At 45.6% G+C, this 21,519-nt stretch overlaps 2 protein-coding genes across 2 annotated transcripts in view; both read right to left on the bottom strand.

Annotated features, from left to right (window-relative positions):
- rabgap1l (RAB GTPase activating protein 1-like) overlaps positions 1–21,519 on the bottom strand; it is a 92,778-nt gene that overhangs the window by 44,458 nt on the left and 26,801 nt on the right. Inside the window, exons 12-13 of the mRNA XM_036522430.1 lie at positions 19,905–19,998; positions 18,612–18,762 (exon numbers count right to left, since the gene is read on the bottom strand). Coding sequence (XP_036378323.1) covers positions 18,612–18,762; positions 19,905–19,998 — 245 coding nt within the window. The remainder of the gene's footprint in view (positions 1–18,611; positions 18,763–19,904; positions 19,999–21,519) is intronic.
- Positions 6,913–13,066, bottom strand: gpr52 (G protein-coupled receptor 52). The gene has a single exon (XM_036522432.1). It carries the CDS (start codon positions 11,099–11,101, stop codon positions 9,977–9,979), a length of 1,125 nt encoding a protein of 374 aa, XP_036378325.1. The 5' UTR covers positions 11,102–13,066; the 3' UTR covers positions 6,913–9,976.

Consider the following 21,519-nt stretch of genomic DNA (forward strand, 5'->3'; position numbering starts at 1 on the left):
CCCTTGGTTGTGCCCGGACGTTTCTGTGGAGTACTGACAGATGTAGCTATTGGATACCGGCGTCTGGGCCGCACACTCTCTCCCCCCGCAGCGCCTTTTATAACCCTTCTCACAACCTGCCACTTGTTGCCTCTGATTAAATGATGCAAAGCTCTAAACGAATTCCTCGGGGGGGGGGGGGAGGGAGAGAGGGAGAGGAGAAAGCGAGCGCTCTCTCTCTCTCTCTCTCTCTCTCTCTCTCTCTCTCTCACTCTCTCTCCCAAACTGATTGTGCGTCTTCAATAGGACTTGTTTTTTCATGAGCTAATTACATTGGTTGGTTATTCCATCTAGGTTCTATTTCTGGCTCCTCTAAGACACATGATCCCTGGGCCGTGCTTTTCAGAGGACACAATGAGGAGAGACTCAGATGTCATGTGTCTGCTGTGGGAAAATGGAGACGGGCTCCCAGGCGCACCGGGGTGAAAGCCAGCAGCACACACACACACGTACACACATGCACACACACATGCATTTCTCCAAGAATCACTTGCACAGACTCTGACCTGGAAAACAAATGTCTGCGTACTCCCAATTAAACACGAAACGAGCGTCACGGGGGAAAATATCTGGTTGCGTCCCGCTCTCCCTCTTGGTTTCCATGACAATATACTGTGACAGTGCTTGACTTTTCTCTGCACTTCTCCACCACCTAAAACTGATACATTTTACTTGGAGGAGCAGGTGTGCTTCACCAGTCAACAAGAATCTAGACATAATGCAATACAGAGATAAATACAGGGCAAAATGATGATAGATAGCAGCAGGCTGGATTACCTAGTTTATGTTTGTTTCTCCAAAGGGCTCTGATTCTGAAGGCCCACAGCATACAGCCTCTGTAAGGCACACATTTTGGTATCTTTCTTCCTCTGTCTCTCCCCAGCACTGATGGGAACATCTGGAGGGCTCCTGATCGGCTGTTGCTCCAGATGCCTTAATTGCCTCCCGCTGAGCACCTGAGCTTTATTAATAGCAGACAGACACAGACCAACCACCCCTCCCAATAACAAACCCTCAAATCTCAAACCTCCAGCAAACAACCTCCACAGTACAGTTCTGTACAGTACACAGTACATCCACGCAGTCTCCAATCAGCATAGAGCGTGTCATAAATGTCCACAGTGTGCAGGTGTCATTACCTGACCACTTCCTCCCGTTAAAATCGAACAGTAATTGGACACAATAAAAGAGCGTTCAAAGGCCTGCTCCACCCCCTCATGTCGAATGTTACTCAGACTTCGTCCTGTGGTTGTTTCACTCTGGTAGGCTGTACCAGTGAGACATGCACTCACTAACTAATGCGCCTGTCTGCCTCCCCTCTCCCAATGCAATGGGCAAAGTGATGATGTCAGAGGGGCTACAGAACTCTGCCTCTGTCTCCTAATTGTCTTTCTCACACACACACACACACACACACACAGACACACAGACACACACACATACATACATACACACACACACACACATACACATACACACATACATACACACACACATGTGGAGACCTATCACAGGAGGAGGAACGCCAACACTAAACCATAGAGAACACAGGAGCAAACTGGCAGCCTTTGCATGGTGCAGTGTATGAGGGCTTCACGCTCTCCCCAGCCAGCCTCTGTGGAGCGTGGCGCGCTGTAAACAGCTGAGGAAGCACGTCTGCTCCTGCCCTGCATGCCCCCCCCCCCCCCGAATCTCACTGCCCTGCGCAAATGGCACACTGACCGGACAAAACGTCCTGGGGGAGCCAATCAGCTGCATGTACAATTTTCGCATCAGCATGTAGAACAGCTCTGTCCAGTGCGCGGACGCCGGGAAACAAGATGGACAGAGCCGAGGGGCCGCTCCGCGTCTTCAGATGTTTAATTGAATAACGGTCCCCGGGGAAGGCTTAAGGTTAAAGCAGATGACAGCTCAGCTGCCTCACCTGCGTTTTGGCAACATGAACAGCAGCGAGGGAGGGGGGGGGAGGGAGAGAGAGAGAGAGAGAGGGAGGGAGGGAGAGAGGGAGGGAGGGAGAGAGAGAGGGAGGGAGGGAGGGAGGGAGGGAGGGAGAGAGTGTGTGTGAGAGAGAGAGAGAGAGAGAAAAAGAGAGAGAGAGAGAGAGAGAGGGGGTCCTGGGGACATTTCATCAGGCTGAGTAAGATCCACAGCTCAGTGGCACAGTGGCTCTGTGCTCTGAGCGGTGCTCCTTCCCTGCGGAGGGGACGGCAGGTCTGTCGGAGTGCCAGAGCCAGGCAGAGCACAGGAACCTGGCAGCTGGGTACAGTCCTGAGGGACCGGGATCAGCACTGGCACACATTCGGGGGGGGGGGCTATATATAACCGCACACTGACTTCGAGGGTCAAAAAGACAAGCCGTTGCAAAAAAATAATCACGGTGATGATGACAATAATTCGATAGCATCGTAATTCCACCCAGCACTTGAAGATGAGGCATTTCACTGAACTGCATTGGCTGAGAACGCATGAATCAATCTGCGTAAAGGTGTCCGTCCTTATCAAAAACATAGGCATCATTTAAATCATATGAATGAATAGACAAGATGCTGAAAGGAGGGGTTTGAGCCAGGGCAAATCAAATTTCATTAGCTGTTTCTGTACACTATACTGTATATGCTTTGTGCTGCACAGAACAAATATATATCTAAAAGTACAGACAGAGTTCTCAGCCCTAAGATGAGGTCCACCTGGCAGCTGGGTGCGGGTTGCCATTGCTAGTACGCATAAAGGTCAGTAAAAGGGAGTCAACAAAGTGCACTGTAGTGTGTCTGTGCAGCCTGACTTTTACCCACTCTCATTAAGACAACAGACCAGTAACCCCTTCTTACTGTCCTTACATTGTACCAACAAAACCACATCTGACCTTCACCAACTTTCCCCAACTCTCCCCAACTCGACAAGCACCCACCTGCGCCGACACGCGCCAAATATCACAAATAACTCATGAGTTAACGCATGCTGCTGTTAACCATCAAACTTTAGGGAAGGTTGACATATCTCGTCGTTTTTTCCCATATAATCATCAGTAGGGAACCGCAGAACCAGCAATCCCCCCAGTATAGTGTTGTTGAAAATAATCACAGTGACACAGTTCCATCTAACTGTCTCTGGTAGGAGGTGGTTCACACCCCGTCTTTCAGAATTCCTCTGATGTAACATGCAAAACGGACAGATGGCGGAACGCAGCGAACGGGCATGCGACCAGCCTAATAGCAGAGTGTGGGCAGCTGTCAGAGAGTGTTACCGTCAACAGACTGCGGGCCATTCATCTGCTGTCACCGTGATTCGGCAGCGGCGGGGAGTAATGGGATGATAAAGTCCGGAGAGTTCACAAAGTCCAACTTTCTCACAACAAAACAGGGCCTCCGCAACAGAGGGTCTTCGGATACTTTGTGCTGTGAAGGCTTCCCCTCACAGAAACGGCAGCAGATAACAGTGACACCTTGGTCTCAGTGGACGAGCCAGATGACGCCGGATGCGGTGAGCGGCCGGTCCTGCCCAGCGTCGGCGGTCGTGACCTTTGCCGCTCGCAAGGTCGTGAAAGTTCAAGCGTGCCTTTCAGACGGGGCTGATTCAAAACAGAACCCGGTCCCAGCCATCAGCGTAAGCGGAGCTTTCTGAAGGCAAAGCCGTCATATGCAATATGCATGAAAGGAAGTTCTTTAATGAACAGTCCCCCCATTACGGCTAATAAATCACAGGGTAACATTGTCTCTGACGAGGGGTGTGAATACTTTATCTTTGATTACAGTGGGCTGCGTCTGTTGTTTTTGAGAGGGGCAGGTGTTCCTCCTGCTCAGGCCCGAGAGCATCTTTTGAAGGGAGAAGTTATTCAGGAGTTCTGCAGCTGCACAGATTAATATTAAACGGAATTCATTATACAGTCGGCATGGAGGGGATTTTCATAAATATTCACCAGCCTGGACCGTAAGCTGCTCTTCTTTGTGTTCATGAATATGGATGAAAAACTGGCAGGAAGAACAAATGTCTAACTGTACAAACCAGAGAGGGGGGGGGGCACAAAAAAAGGAGGGAAACATGCGCAAAAGTGAAAACGTGTGGATTCACACTTTGGTGCTTTCAGCGCACATAACACATGATGATAACGCAGACCTGGAGATGAGGAGAGATGCGAAGAGGCACACCTCAAGGTTTCGGCTGGATTATTAATAACCCAAAACCTTGCTCCAAAACACTAGCTCGGTTTTAATTAATGCCAGCGATGAGGCTGAGCATGCGTGATTGCTTGCTTCCATTGCTACGTCCGTAACACCACCAACTGAACTCCTGATTACAGTGTATTACTGTATACATACAATGGAGACATGTGAGTGCTAAGGACAGCATATTCAGTGCTGTTATTAAATAAATAAAGTTCTTGCCAGAGTCTTGTGTTTGAAAAAGCACAATGGAAATACTGTGCATTCAACCATACTGTAATTATTTTTTCTTTTCATGCTTTAAGTGTGACAAAAACATTCACACAACAAGAAGAAAACAACAACAACAGCTTGAGCAGTCCAGCTTGGACTTCCAAGAAAATCAATTTTCAGCAGTTTCTTTTCTGTGAAAAATGGAGTCAGTCCATAGCCCGACTTCCCATTGACTTAGAAATACTAGATTAAACCCACCTACATCCCACTACATAGGGAGGCCAAAATCCTGAAGGCATTCGTAAAAACCAAACCTCCAAAAGACACAATGTGGTGCCTTTCCCCTTTTCTGCTTCAAATAAAATACTCCAGGGAAGGCAATCCAAAAAAAAAAAAAAAAAAACACCCAACGCAGCAACCAATCAGCTGAGAGATACAAGAGCGAAAATGCCAGGGGGACAAACCAAAATGTGACCTACATCACCCTTTGAAATTCAAGTCCCAAGATAACAGATTTTAGAAAATGTCATGCTCCAACTTCTGTTACAGCCCTTTTTTTCATTTATACATCGCTTTGTTATTACAATTTAATTAACCATTTATCGTTAATTAATTTATCAATCGCCTGGGGCGCAGAGGGCGAGTGTGGGGATTTGCCTTTGTCCCAGTGGAGGCTGGATGTGGGTGCAGATGAGTCCGCAGAGAGAGCTGCAGAGAGAGCTGCTCCTCACTCCACTGTTCTGAGTGAAATAAGACCGGGCAGCAGCACCATTACATTAATGACTCATTTGCCATATAACGTGGACTCTGTGTGGTCTGCGCAACTGTGACAGGCCATGCATTACTGCCAATGCGGGAAAAAAGGCAGCAGCCCCCCCCCCCCTCCCCCCCCCTACGGTGTCCCATTCTCCTCAGAACACACTGCACTCCCTATTAACTCGTATTACCTCCTTTGCTCTCCCCTCCTCAATAAAAATGGGAAAATGGCTAAGGAGCTTAAGGTGTGTCTCCATACGGAACCGCACTAACACGCATTACAGCATAATCCACTTCAGCGATCTGTTCATCTCAGAGGTGAAAAGGAGACTCCTGAATATATAACCTAAAGCGCCGTGGCAAAAGCAGCCTTTGCGCTTATGCTTTGTTTAAAGATGGAATACGGTCCAGACAGGTTGGCCAAAAAAAAAAAAAATACACAGTCGGCAACACTTCCAGGACTGGATGCACAAATTTGATAGGATTATTGGATTTCAAAAAGGTCATTTTCTAGCCACGCATATTTAATTCCCCTTCAGAGCGCAGCTGTAACCTTTTTAAACACAGATGCAGAGGTCGAGTCTGGCTGTGCACACTGGCCAGCTGCACTGAGCAGCCCTGCTATCATATCTTTCTCTTTGCAGATCAGTGTTTCACAGACTAACCACTTCACACTGGCCGAATGCACAGAGAAGCCCTCTTTTTGAATCTTACTGTCTGGAGAACAGCGTTTCACAGACTAACCACTTCACACTGGCCGAATGCACATAGCAGCTCTACTATTATATCTTACTGTCTGGAGATCAGTGTTTCACAGACTAAGCACTTCACACTGGTCAGCTATATAGAGCAGCCCTGCTATCATATCTTACGGTCTGGAGAACAATGTTTCAGACTAACCACCTTGCACTGGCCAAATGCATAGAGCAGCCCTCCTATCACGTGCTACAACCTACATAACAGCGTTTGCACACCTCACACTGACCAGCTGTGCAGATAAGCTTTCATGCTGACCTGCTTGAGATTATGGTTACATACAATATCTATTATTCATCCAGCTCTAACAGCACGTGCATTATAGTACCAATATGAGCCAGCACAGTTGTCTTTTGCTTTTATAGTTTAGTGTTTTTTTTTTAATTAAGACGAGTGTGTGTACATGTATAGTTTCCAAATGACCTAGAAATGACCTAGAACCCACAAGTGCTTGCAAAAGTAACCGGATCCAAGCAGAAAAATGTACACATATTTCTTTTTCTTTTTTTTATTTTACATGATTGGCAGCAACAGCAAAACCATAGCCTTTGACAAAATCTTCAAAATAAAAAAATATATACTGTATCATTTATTATATTAGTTTCCTAATCAAAAACAGCTTACTATGTGGTCACAGCAGCAATCTAGTTTATTACACACAGATATGTGCCATCATTGATAGAGATTTTGGAACTTCTTTTCTGTTGTAACACATATGCTGTAGAGCAGGATAAAAACAGGTACACAGATACTCCTATTTAACAGGTGCTGTATCACTTTGTACATCATCAAATAAATAAATAAATAGACTATATACAGTACCAGTAATGGAATAAAAAAAATAGTAAAAAATGCAACACCCTCACCATAGCACTTGTAGTCAAAAAAGATCCTTTACTATTTTCTAAGTTTGCATTCCCACAGTTCAGTAATCAAAAAACACATTTGGTTATTATAATCTGCAAGATAATGCTGAGAGATGGGGAAAAACACAAAACAATCTAAACATAACTAAAATTGCAATTACTTGCAGGTTCAACACAACAACTGGCAAATATAACCAAAATAACAAATAAATATGCTGCTTAATCATTCACAAGTAACCAAACTCATTGCTTCTTGTCAAACCACCAGTGCTAGACTCAAAGCAGTAGCTATGACGGAACAATTTCATCTTTTACCAATATTGAAGTTACATGTCTACACAGAATTTGTACCATATTTGAATCTTCTCAAAGACTGAAAAATGATTTTATTTTATCACATGTGCTTTATCTGTTGACACTCATTACTTAAAAAAAGCACGTGTTTAGTTTTGACGCAACGGAAAACTACAAGAATGCATACATTGACATTTTGAGCACTATGGAGTGATGTCAATATCCGATCCCGCGGGAGATCACAGGTTTCTCCACGTAATCTTCCATTCACTCTTTACTATGTGTGAGGTCGTGCTGCTTCAGTGGTTGCAAACATTAAAACTAAGACCAAAAGATTTAAGTAAATATGAACAAGGCAATGTTCACAGATGTTTTTTGCCAGACTAAATCATAACTGAATAAAGAATAAAAGATAAAAACATAAAAAATTACCTTCTTTCACAGTACAGTAATTATTGACCCATTTTATGGGTTTCATCAGGTAGACTAATGATGAGAGGAGATCAAGAGGTTTGAGGCCCACGTGCAGCGTTTCAGAATCTTGGAAATGCTCCGCTTCACAGCAGCAAGCAAAAGACCAAGGCTGGGACTGACCTCTGACACGGCCTCTGATTGTAAGGTACAAACCTGATGTCGATGGTGGTTTATCTGTTACTTTGTTACTTTGATGGTGGTTTATTTGTTACCAACGAAGCACCCCACCATCAACACAAGAGTTAGTAATGCCCAATTAAGAAATCATACAGGTTTACATTTCATTTGGCTTAACTTTGGAAAAAAAAATCAAAACTACGGAAGACATAAAACCAGCAAAGAAAAAAATGGGATGGAATGGAGATTTTCAAATTTGAGGGTTTTTCTTTTAATAAAGCTTGCTTTCATTATTTCTAAATTGCACGATGCATTTTCCCCCCTAAAAAATAACTGGAAACATGAGAGATATGCCAAATCTGGAATTACCGTCATTTTGTGAAAAGTCAAAAAAAAAAAAAAAAACATTAGGCACAGAAACGATAAACGTGTCATACAGGGTAGGTCTGAACAAAGAGCAAAATCTGATGCAGGATCTTTGTGCAGGCTGCCTACAGTTTACACAGGGTACTGTCCTTGCCACACAGGCGCTACACAGACACAAAGGGTTCAGTTGGCTGTGTCACTTACATCTTAGCTCTCACATGTTCACAGAAACAGTACAGGCATAGAGCTCTAACAACAGATGCCGGGGGGTACACCACAGGGGAGGAAAGGGGAATATCTCGATAATTCCAGACGTCGTCAAATTGTGCGTTTTTCCGCGTTTTCTGCATTGCTTTGAATTTAAAGACTACAGGAAGTATGCACAACAGATCTGGAATGATCGCTGTGCTCAGTTCTGCTCTGTTCACTTCAACTGAAGGACACTGAAACGTAGAACAAGATCAATGGTCATCCCTACAGTGATTGCCCCCCCCCCCCTTTTTAGCCAGTCTCTCTCTCACACACATAAAGACAGACAGTCTCTTGGATTGAGCTTCGGCCAGCTCTGGGACCCAACCACGCTGATTAAAGTCAATCCCTAAGTGACAAACTGCTGGATGAGTTCCACTCTCTGAGAGCGCACCTGCAAGCAGCCAAGTGGGAATCTGAGTGGAAGAATTCATCAGAGATACAATCTCGTTCAGCCATATTCTACCTCCGCAGCAGCCCTGTTTCGGGCTGGACACAGAATAAAAATTGCTGTCATCAGAATACAAAACCATCTCTCAAGCCTCAAGTTTGCGGTCTTCTGAAGCTTCTCAGCTTCTTAAGATTCTTGGTCCACCAGCTGTTCTCGGATGGGAAAGTACCACCACAGACAGGAATAATACAAAAATGCATCCCTCCATTTAAAGCTGACCAAAAGCATTTGAACCAATCGGCCATACACGTACTTTCTCATACACTGGAATGTTATGAGCCATTTTATATTTTTGTTTTAGTATTTACATAAAGGTAACAGCTACTGTCCTTTGTTATACACAGGCATATACGGTGACTAGAATCTGAGCCACTCTTGCAGTTGTCCTACCCTGTAACGTGGAAGCGAGCTTGTGCACGGGGGCACAGCGCTAAGTAAGCTGCCCTCTATATCAGCACTCGGCAGTGACGAGGACTACTGAGCCACCAAGCAAGAGCTAAGATGTAGTTCAGTGCGTTTTATTGCCCACTTCCATTACGTAAATGAACGTGAGTACACTTTTGACTTACTGGTGCTGACTTGTATTTCGTTACAACATGCTATGTGTGACGCAGTTATGCTACAGACAAGAGCACAGGCACAGACTGATGGTGCGTGACAGACGGTGTGATCCTCTGCTTTTCTGTGGCATCAACCAGGAATACTTCACTCACAATGGGGCTCCGCTTCACACTGAATCACAGCCTGTTCTTATATAAAATCTAAGCATACGTGCGCCGAAAACAACAGCTCTTAACATTTGGATGAATGATGATTCATGTTTTTTTTTTTTTTTTTTGAGCCAAAGTGATCAGCGTTCTGCTAGTTCTGCTAGGCCAGCTGTAGGCCCACACACCTGAAAGTTGTGCAAGTCAGTTTATGTTAACCTGTCCAAACAGTCGTCCTTAGAACCGTGCCCGCTTTGAAGAATTTTAACTTTCCTCGGCTGATTTTCATGTTCCTGGAGAGTAATGGTCCTTTCACTTCATAAACAATAAGTTTGACAGCATCATTTCTAAAATACCCAGCTTCAAAGCTCCGCTCAACATTTCTCACAAATCTTTAAAGGGGCAAGTCCCACCCAGGACAGCACTACCCCATAACATAAAGCTGATTTTCGAGACTGATCTTTTTCTTTGCCCAGCCCTCGTTTCCACTCCAAGAATTCCTTGTCCTCCTCTGCGCCTCTGGCCCTCTCAGATGGAGCAGGAGTTAGCCCTCTTACGGGGCTTTGGGTCCCCGAAGTCCTTGTCCACGGTGGCGCAGGCGCTGAAGGAGCAAGAGGAGCAGAGCGTCTGGGATAGCCTGCGCATGCCGAGCCGGAACACGCTGTTGGAGAGGCTGTAGATGACGCAGTTGCAGAAGCTGTTGCTGATGGCCAGCCAAGTGGTGACGAAGGAGAGGGCGGGGCTGTCCAGCACGTGCGAGCTCTCCAGGAGGAAGTAGATGATGTAGGGGAGCCAGAGCATGTAGAAGACGCTGGTGATGCGGAAGAGCACCATGGCGTAGCGGCGGTCGGGGCTGTGTCCCGTGGGGTGCCCGCCCTCCCCGGCCTCCATCTCCTGGCTGGGGAAGCGTGCCCTCCGCTCGCTGATCTCGCGGTTGTGCTGCTGGCAGATGCGGAAGATGTGGAAGTAGGTGAAGCAGACCACCAGGGCGGCCGGCGCGTAGAGCAGGCACACCACGAAGCCCGTGAAGAGGGCCGAGGTGGGCCAGGAGCGGGCGCACCACTCGAAGATGTCCCCGTGGTAGCCCGGCTTGCCCCAGCCGAAGAAGGAAGGCAGGAAGACCAGGCAGGAGTAGATCCAGATGAGGACGATGCAGCAGCGCAGCCGGCAGGGCGTCACCAGCTGGTTGTAGGAGAGGGGCTTGGTGATGGCCAGGTAGCGGTCCACGCTGATGCAGGCCAGGCAGGCCATGGAGACGCTCTTCAGCACGGAGATGACGTAGCTGAACACCTGGCAGGTGAGCGGCTCCTGCACGCCTGCCGGGTAGTGCAGCAGGGAGAGCGTGGGCACCAGGCAGCTCAGGCCCACCAGCAGGTCAGCGTAGGCCATGGTCTGGATGAAGTAGCTGGTGGTGTAGTGGTGCAGCAGGGGCGCGCAGTGGAACACGAAGATCACGGTCAGGTTCCCTGTGATGATCAGCACGGTCAGCAGCACGATGACCGCGGTCTCCAACACGCAGGCCTCCGCCCTTTCGTTCTGCCCCCAGCCCAGGGGACAAGAGTGGTTCAGGGACACGCTGACAGGACCTCCTAGGCTGCTGTTTGCATCTGGGACAAAAGTGGGCACCAGTTCAATCAATTCCGACTGGTTCATCGTTCTAGCTCCGGTTCAGCTCCGGTCGAGTCCTGCTGTGTTGTACGTAGGGCAGATGGCTGGTAACTGAGGACCTTATGTCTTCTGCGGTCCTTTCTCTTCTTCAGAAAATTCAGCTTGATCTTCAATTGCTATTTCTGTCTCACATAGCTGGGTCTTGGTATGAAAATGACCAGCAAAAAAATGTAGAACCACCGTATAAGACAATGACTGTTAGCTCTCTCCAGTCAGTCATGCCTGGGGACAGTTTGGCAAAGCATAGCAAAGATCACCATGCAAAGACATCCTTTCCACAGACAATACAGAGCAACCACTGAAAACAATCAGAAATTGAAAACGCGTATCTGCCAAAGAGTGGCCGACAGGGCCTTCCACAAGCACCTCCTGGCATTTTGCAGTCACATCCTCTGATCCTAACAAGCAGTGCGAGTGTGCTCTTGCTGGTCTGGAGGCTTGTGAAGTCCTCAGAGCGGGGGGAAAACCCAGGGACACAGAAACTACTCAGGGCATGTGAAGAAAACAAGATCCAAGGAGACTCTACTTTTCTGCAGACTCTACCAGAGAAGATTAAATAAGACAGGAAGCCTGTGAGATTTTTCTTCCATGTGGAAAGAATGAGAATGTGCAATTTAACAAGAATACTGTTCCTAATCTATGTTAATGTGTCTCAGTGCTACCAGTTACTTATACAAGTACAATTTCACAGTTTACAGTCAAAGACCACATCCAAAGCTGATTTCTTATTTGTTACTGTATTTGCCCCTAAGATTTGTTCTCATACCGCATATGGACTCCTTCCAAAATTCCTCTAGGATCAGTGAGCCCCCAGCCTTGCAAAGCGCATACACTTCTTTTTAATCCCCTTTCAAAAGCAAGGCGTCCCTGTCGCTGTCTGGACCCCCTATGTGTCGTCCATTGTCCCAATCAAAACACAGACACACTCTAGATAAACAGGGAGCACTCTGCGGGAATTGATGTCAAAGCTCTTGTTCCACAGACTTCTCCGGAATTGTATTTACGATGTCCACCAGTCAGTGCAAACACAAAATAAAGCTAACCAAATTTCAGGGAGCCTGTGTTGCTTGTAATAAAGAGAGGCGTAAGGCTCCTGATTCCAACTCCTTTTCCTTTCTTTGAACTTTCTTTTTGCAGGTTGTAAAGGAAGAAAAACCATGTCATGTTTTCCGGAGGAAAAAAGGCCTGAGTCACATCTTCTCTTCCACAGCCTAGATGAAAAGTTACACAAACACCGGAGATAAAAGCACAAATCCTTGTTTCTCTCGTTTCCCGGTTTGTGAGTGTCTTCTCAGGTAAAGTCCTGGTAAATCCTGGTAAAGTAGACGCTTTGGCTGCGTTGTGTCTGCGCAGCGGCAAACTGCGCTCTGCTTGCTTGTTTATCGCATAAACTTGTCTATGTTCTGTCTCGCCGATAATATTTTTTCGAACAGCCCAGGGTGAGAAACACACATATCCGCGAATCTTCCACCACAGTGCTTGTTTTTATTATTGTTGTTATTACTTATACATGCCCGGCTCCATTCAAAGTCAGCCTTTGTTGAAAGAGGCCGGGCTGTCTCCCCTTTTGAGTTTTTTCTTTCACTCTGTCAATATGTCTCCCTGCCGAAACAAAACACCGGCTGCAACACAGGAAATAAAACTCCAGCGGTAGAGAGGGAGAATCCGGGTCCCGGTCTGTCTCTGCACCCAGCGTCTCTTTTCCTGCGTGCTCTTCTAGCGCGCTCTCACACCGGGCTGCACACAGCGGCCGCCGTTTCGCATTCGAAATAAATTAATAAATACACGTACTAAAAACACACAAGGAATTCTTTGCGCTTGCGAGAGAGGAAAAAAAAATAGAGTGAGGTATACAACAAAAGAGTTGACTACACACTCATTAGAATAAAGACAATACCCTTTTCAAAAGGCTGAGAGCGTGGCGGAGAGGAGCTGTCCCTCACCGCTGGTGCAGTGGGAAGGAGATGCTGTGACTAGCTTACAGTTCCCTTTTTCCTCTCTCTCTCTCTCTCTCTCCCTTGCTCGCTCGCTCGCTCGCCGCTCTCCCTCCTCCCTCCCTTTCGGTTTGGCCGCACCTGAGGTCCTCTCTCTCTCTCTTTCTCTCTCAGCTCCGCCACATCACTCTTTCTCCTCTCACAGCTCCCCACCTCTCCTTCTTTCACGCCCTCTCATTCCTTCTCCTTCTTAAAGCTAGAACAGGAGAAAATTCCTGTTGAGAAACCCATCTAGGTTCCCTCCTCTCTCTTTTCTCTGTAGAATGTCCCCTCCCCCCCTTTCCCCTCTATCCTCTTCTCTTCTCTCTCTCTGCCCCCAGTCAGTCGCACAGACCAATGACCAAGCCCAGCCTCTGTCTGCCCCTTGGTTACAGTTGCCAGGCATTTCAGTTGGTTGGGACCCTCCCTCACCAGCAGCTGACAAAGCGCAACAAACAGGAGCAAATTAGAGAAGCGGGGGGGGAGTTTCTGGGGCAAGAAAAAACGCTTCGCTGCCATTCTTATTTCACGCTCAATTTTGCATTCTGTCTAACCCCTGCATCCATTCAAACTACTTTTGTTTCAGAGCAAGAACTCGTAGTTTGTTAACAAATCCGTTCAAAATAATACTAGCTCAGTAATGAGGATTATACCAATATCCCCTTCAGCACAATTTGCCAGAATGACTAGTGACAGGCCATGGAAAAAGCCTAAAGAGGAGAGCAGTGAGCATTGCGGCTCACGGGTGAGTTTGACAGGCAGACCTGCCGTTATATGTCCACTGCAGCTGCAGAGAGACAACCACAAGTCTCCGTTAATAATTAATCACAAAAAGAAGAGGGGACTAAAAAACAATGATAATAATCTCCTCTATCTGTCACCTCCTGTGCCCTTGATCCCAGCCACTATGACTCTGTGTTGGGACAACCAGACAGGCACTGCACCGCTCTTTGTCACAGCCATCTAAATAAGGGCCAAGTCTACAGTAATGCTCATACTGTGCCTGTGTACATCTGTCTGTGTGCTCTTTTGTGCCTCAGTGTATATATGTGCGCGTGTGTGTCTATGTGTGTGCAAGTGATTGTTTGTGTGTGTTTATGTGTGCAACCGTGTGTGTGCAAGTGAACTTCCCTTGCGAGTGGTATTTAGGCAGCAACAAACAGTGAGACGAATTTAACTTCACTACGTCATTTTATTGTTTTAATTTGGCTGACATGCCGTACAGTGAATGTGCACATAACCTGTGGTTATAGACAGAGAACTACAGTCTTAAAAACTAAAATGCACGTTCAAGTACAGCTGGCTTCCAGCTCTGCTCGTGTATATTAGACTCTGCCTGTCCTGAAGCGAGAGCATTATTACGATCCCTACTCTCCACACATGACCAGAAGAGTTTGGTTCAATGTGTTTCTCTGTAATACAAAGTGTCATTTCTGTGTCAGCATCAAACTGAGCGCAGTTACGCAGGGAGAAAACCCAGAGATTCTAAAGAATACATCTATATATAAAACATGACCACTGAACAAAAACCATTTTATTATCAGTATGAACCAAAAATGAACCAATCTGTTTTCTTTTCAACAGTCAAAATCAAAAGGCAGAAAGTATTACATTCCCCCACAGGAAGAAAATTCTTTTTTTTTTTGTTTTGTGGATTGTTTTATGGGAAGAAAAGACTGCGAATACTGATAGAGGAGCACTGCAGCTCTGTGGAAGGGGGGAGCTCGTTAAATGACAGCCACATTAAGATCTGTGGCTTGGCTTGGAACAGGAGCCCATTGTGAGGGAGGGGTCTTTGCCACACAGCCTATCCCAGCACTGCAGCTGGCCTGGAAAGACTGGGGAGCACTGAGAGTGACAACCGCACTCGTCCCCGAGGCACTTCTTATGCAGAGAAGATGGCAGCTCAGAATGGGATGCAGAGGTATGTCAGAAAAGACTCCATGCAAGCACCATGATATTAATTTAAGTTCTGCTCAAGAGCCTTTCTCCAAAAGCTAGAGATTACAGAGGATAACACCAGTATTTGTGTAAGAATTGGGAAAAAAACTGTATACAGTTATGTGGAGCCTGGTGCTTTTTAATATAATGCCTAATTCACCACTCATCTTAAGTTCAGTCTTATTTGGGTTCAGCATACACTGAAACGCTAAATGCTATTTAATAAACAATTCAGAATTTCCCTGGACTCCAGGTTTAAAATTTGAATTTGAGTGACTCTTTGTGAAAGCTGTTTGCATAACATGCAACATTAAACACAGGCTGTGTTAATTAAAACTGACATATCAAGGTGACCGATAGCTGGGTTAACAAACTTCCTTCCTCCTATGGAAAAACAATCGCCATTTTACTGTCGCTGAAATGTCACAAAAATAGCAGCGTATGATCCAGATTTAACTGTGGAAAGACATTCACTTCAACTACACAGAAATGGCTCATCTGAGAAGAGCACCTGGAATAGCCTTTAGTACTTTCCGACGCCACAGTTGAACAGCGGCGCACCTTTGGCTGATCACACAGTCGGCTGAAAATAAAAGGTTGCGAAAATGTCGGTCTCATGCTTCCTTCCAGCACAATGGCGCACAGACCACTTTTCTGCAACCTAGCATTACTTTGCGTGTCCATGACCCCTTGTTTGAAGAAAACGAGAGGGGGAAGAGGGAGGGAGGGGGGGGAAGAGGGAGGGAGGGAGGGGAAGGAAACATCTGTAGTTTCAACGAGGGAACCTTGATTCAATTCCCGGTCCACAAAGATCGCAGAGCCATCTCTCCCTCCTCCTCCTCCTCCTCACGGGGGGGGGGCAGCCTTCTCCACATGGGACCACATCTGTGTTCAACACACACACACCTGACAAACACCGCCCGGCACTCACCCGCACACCTTTACGCTGGCTCCAAACACTCCATGAGCAGAACTACAGAGCAACCTTCGCCATCTCAGAATCAATCTGTGTGCCACTGTTACAACGCAGCCATGTGTGCAAGTGTTATGAGTAATTATCTGAATGTACATCATTCAAAAAAAAAAGAGGGAGAGAGAGAAAGAAATATGCACTGATTTACAGCATCAATATCCCACCACTACCAACAGCACAACTACTTAGGATTCAATCAGCATAATAATCATCATGGAGTGCAGACAGACCCATTAATAACAGAGAAATCATTGAGCGAGCAGCTCCGCTCGTCCCTTCAGGCATTTTATTTTTATTAATAGCACCGTGACTGAGATAGCTATATCATTATTTCTGTAAGAATGGAAATAAAAATGAAATTAATGAATGAATTATGTTCTCCATGTCACATAACCTGTCTTACATAACCTGCCGTATATTTAGCTGCTTATCTGGACTGTTGCTATTTCTGACAACGTGGGAAGTGGGGGAACTGGAGCTCTGGGTTACAGAACCGTATCAGTGAAATTTACACTGCCTGGCAAGCACAGACATACCAATATAAATAGATATGAAAAAAACTTGCTATTCTTTTTTTCCCCCGTCTTTCATTTTCTTTCTTTTTTCCCCTCAGTCCTGCTCTGGCAGATGCAGACTCCAAGCAGCTGAACAGTTTTGTTTATTGCTGCAGTTTCTTTTGCTTTTTCAGGCATTGATTATTGCATTGTATTTCAAGCGCTACTCTCCTCAGAATAACAGAATGGGTATTACACAGTAAATAAAACTCAAAGCCTCAGTCTTGTTAACCTTGTTAAATCACCTTGAATAAACCTGTCAGTTTTATAATCGCATAAAAATCAAAATGTTACATAATATTTTAAAGCATGCAAATAACGCTTCATTGATATCATTGCTCCAGTAATACCCCTGCTTCTATTTATGGGAATTATCACAAAAGTGAGATGTGGAATGAAGGTAATGTTTTCCACTGCTCAAACCAGCAGGGCATGCAAGAACATACTCTGACTTTCAGAGCCTTTCAGTAATTCTTATGCTGTTCTACAGTGGCCTCCATGTGTTCTACAGACAGTGTAACACAATTTTGTAGCAGTAACCCGATTGTATCAAATGAGACGCTGAAAGGAGGCAGTGGAACTGCCAGTCATGGTTACCACTCTCTACCACTCTCAATTTACTCATTATCATGCTCTACATCTCCCTATTACTCATTACCACTCATTAATACCCTTTACCACTCTCTAACACTCATTACAGCTAATAACACACTCTATTATTCATTACTGCTTTCTGCAACTCTCTGCAACTCATTACCACCAATTAATACTCTTTACTGTTCATTACCACTCTCTACCACCTTCTATTACTCATTACCACTCTCAGTTACTCATTGCCACTGTACTAATCATTACCACTCGTTCTCACTCTCTTTTACTTATTAACATTCATTACCACTCTAATGCCAATTAGCCCTCTGTTTCACTTAGCATTCTCTGCTATATTCTGCCACTCACTAACATTCATTACTTCTCTCTGTTGCTCACTAAAACATTCGGTCATTAGTTGTCTCCCATTATCACTCTCTGTGACCCTATTCCAATTAGCATTGCTTTTTGCCACTGAATATCACATAGTACCACGCTCTGCCACCATCTAAGACTTACTGCCATTCTCAACCACTCTCTGGTCCGACTTGTTATCACTGACCCCTGTGGGAACAGCATAGCTGGGCCTTTTTTTCTGCAGAGGTCACCACACTGCCCTTACTGTGGGAAAGTGTTTACAATGCCCACACTCTGCATGGGAAACTCCCGCCCTCCAAGTACAATGCAAAAGGAGGGACACAGTGTACTGCTTCGAGATTCCGAAGGTAACACACATTCAAAATCAAACTCTCTATCCATCCCCAAAGAGACTGACAAACTGGCACTTGAAAGCACGACTTTCAAACATCTCATCACGCACTTTTAGAAAGGCAGACATCTTCAAATACATGCAAGCATGGACTGTCTGAATCTTTCACATGTTCAGAGTTACACCAAAAATTTCAGATCAAACCAGCAGATAAGTCGTTTACCTTTAGCTCAAACTCAGAAAATCAGAAAATGCTTTAATACACAGTGGTGCAAGCCTGCACAGCTAATCCAGTAGAAGATCCATCCTACACATGAAGGTTAGTGCAACATTAGGTGCTCTGGATAAGAGCATCTGCTAAATGAATGTAATGTAATGTAATAACAGCAGAGCAGCACAATACTAAAGGAATGACCTTGAAAGTAATATACTGCATTAAAGAGTCCCGCTGCCTTCAAGGACCTATGAACGACAGATGCTTTGCATGTGTTTGTGAGGTGCTTAAGACAATGGGCTATCAAGAGCAACTTGTGGAGGAGCATGAAGTGAAGAGTATCTGGACTCCAAATGCAGAGTGCGTTCAGGCATGTGGCCTTAAAAGCAGCGAGAAAGCAGCGTTGACTGCCTGTTAGCTGTTCTAGATCCATCTAACCCAAACATGCGTTTTGGCCACGTGCCTTTTGTCCTGCATCTCCATTCTAACGCCTTCATACAGGCTTGCCATTTCAGAGGTCATCGGTGTGCTTTTTCCCCCTACCTTGGTGATGAGGATGCGGTAGCGCTCCAGCAGGGCCTGGTCATTGTGGCAGCCGGACAGGAGCTGCCAGACTTCGGCGCGCAGCGCCTCGGGGATCCCCGGCCTCACAAGCGCGGACAGGCCCTTGGGCCGCGCCGCCAGGTTCCCGTGCCTGATGCGAGGAAACAAGCATTAGCGCTACACTGAGACATGTTCTAAACACAGTCGCTACTCCGTGCGATATGGCGGAAGTGCATCAACATTTACCATGATGCTTCCAATCTACCGGAAATGCAGGTACTGTTACTTAGCAGTGCATAATCACACACATCACAGGACTTCCCAGCCTTTCTAGTATTTGCCATCAAATGCATCATTGTCAATAATTCCACTATTTATGATTTTCCTTTTATTAAAAGGATGCATAAAAAGACATTGTAGGAGTATTACTGCTAACATCTATCACCTAGTCATTTTGCGATATAATTTGATATCTATAACCTAGGAATGTCTGGTTTTAAGCAGGAGGAGTTGGACAACAACTGTTTATCTGGTGCAAATGAGTATGACATGTGCACGGCTAATGAAAATTGACAGAAGGGAGATAATGGTTATGTTGCTGTGCACTCAAGATAATGGATACCACTGGAGGTGTGGCAGAGCCACTGCTTCAGAGTGTACTTTAGCATTGTGAGCTGGGCAGTGCTATTTGTGGTCAGCCTTAGTCATTTGTATACATAACATCAGTGAGTAAAACACAGAGATCTTTCTCAATTTTGCAGTGCCACTCACAGAAAGACATTTTTTCATTATTTTTGTATTTTTATGAAACAGTAATTTCTAAAGTGATGGACACTGCTGTCTTTAATGGGCAAGATACTTCAGATGCATCCAGTAGGCATCATGTTTCATTTGAATAACTGGTTTCAAAATGAACTGAGTCTCCATTTGCTTGCCTTTGCTCACCCCTGGTCCACAATCACATGGTGTGCATTACAGAAATTTGCTTACGTATTTATTAACCTCCATTTTTTCATACAAAACTATTAAATATAAAGATAACAGCCAGACATTGCATACAACTGCAATTCTCAGCTGTTCCTCCTAAGTATCTACAGTTTTGCTGATTAACTTCTAGGAAATTTCACACACCTGTGCATTGCAACCCGCATACCCCTGTCCCCAGACATTATTCGCAAGGCACTCCAATTTGAATTCAGCATAAACAGCTAGTGTTTTATCTGCAACCGTGGCAATACAACTCCAGCTCCTGTCCACAGCCCTGACGGTCCGATGGGGTCCTGAGTGTCTCACCATCTGTTGAGGATTCCACCCCAGGACTCGAGGATCTTCTCGGGGCAGTCCTTGGAAACGTCACCCGTGCCACTTGAGATCTCACTGTCGCTGTCTGAAGGAAAGAGTGAAAGCCATGAGCCAGGACAAGGTTAGGGGTCTGACTGAGCATGTCAAACATCACAAAATGGGGCAGCAGTTTAGCATAGTGGTAAGGAGCGGAACTTGTAACCGAAGGGTTGCCGGTTCGATTCCCCCTTGGGACACTGCTGTTGTACCCTTGGGCAAGGTACCTAACCCAGAGTTGCTTCATTAAATATCCAGCTGTACATATGGGTAACGTGTAAAAAACTGTAATGTATCTAAGTTGCTCTGGATAAGAGCGTCTGCTAAATGTAAGTGATGTAAAATGAACACACAAAATTGTATATCTGATAGGTTATGTTACGTATGTAGCGTAATATTATGCAACGTAGCACCTGGCCATTTCAAGGAAGACTTAAGGCATGCATAAACAGACAAATAAAACTGGTTCAAAATGACAGTAAGTTCTGCTAGTTCAAAAATTCATAATAAGCATGGTTCTGACACTGCATCGATTGTAAGGCTCTTGCTGCAGCCTTCGTCATGGTCCGCCACACAAAGTCCAGCTCTCCTCTCTGGGCAGCCCCGGAACAGGGGGAGAGACACGCGCGGAGACAGCACGCGCCTCTGTAGCGTGACATTACTGCGTCTGAGTCCCGTGCTGCGACTCAAGGTGATAAAGAATGTACCTCTGCCACTACAGCGAGGAAGGTCATTATTATAAAACGTGCAACCTTCATACCCTAGGCACTGATATTTCTGCAAACAGGGGCGGGAGGCACAGACTCAGAAAGGAATGCAGATAGGCATTTCTTAATTCTGCATGTGCAGACAACATTCAGTGCATCTGTGCTCTGTGTGTGTGTGTGTGTGTGTGTGTGTGTGTGTGTGTGTGTGTGTGTGTGTGTGTGTGTGTGTGTGTGCGTGTGAGCTAGAGAATGGATGAATGTGTAATATGCAAGTAAAAATGAACAAAACGCACACAGACAGGTCCACCAAATCCCAGACCTATTCACAAAACTGCAGACTCGAAAAAACCATATCTATTATTAACAGAAGAAAGTCGTATTTCTCACCGATTAGCAAAAATGAAACAATGGGCACACATAAGCACTGCACGGAGCTGTACGCTCCCCTAAACACCGCAGTGCATTCTAACCAAACAACAGTGAAGCTGACCTCTAGCAAGAAGTCTGAAAGACATTCTTTTCAAAGGCTCTATCAGAGCTCTGGAACACGCCAGATCCTTTGGAAACGGTTTTCAACAGCTCCTCTACAGCGACAGTTCTGCAGCTTTTCAAAGCAGGGGTGGGAGGCCTTGGAGAAAGGCTCTGTCTTCAGAGGTGACAACACAAATTCAATGCCAGGTGTGGGAGGATCTCTTTCTCTCTCTCTGTCTCTCTGTCTCTCTCTCTCTTTGCTTTCTATCTGGATTATCACAGTCAGGGTATGACAGAAGAGCAAGGTCCAGGGCCAGGACGGCTCAATGCTGAGTGTGGCATTACCATAACATTTCAAATTAGGAGAAGCGAGATGGAACCTCATTTAAAAT

Source organism: Megalops cyprinoides, chromosome 2 (assembly GCF_013368585.1).
Source record: "Megalops cyprinoides isolate fMegCyp1 chromosome 2, fMegCyp1.pri, whole genome shotgun sequence".
NCBI classification, from domain to species: Eukaryota; Metazoa; Chordata; class Actinopteri; order Elopiformes; family Megalopidae; genus Megalops; species Megalops cyprinoides.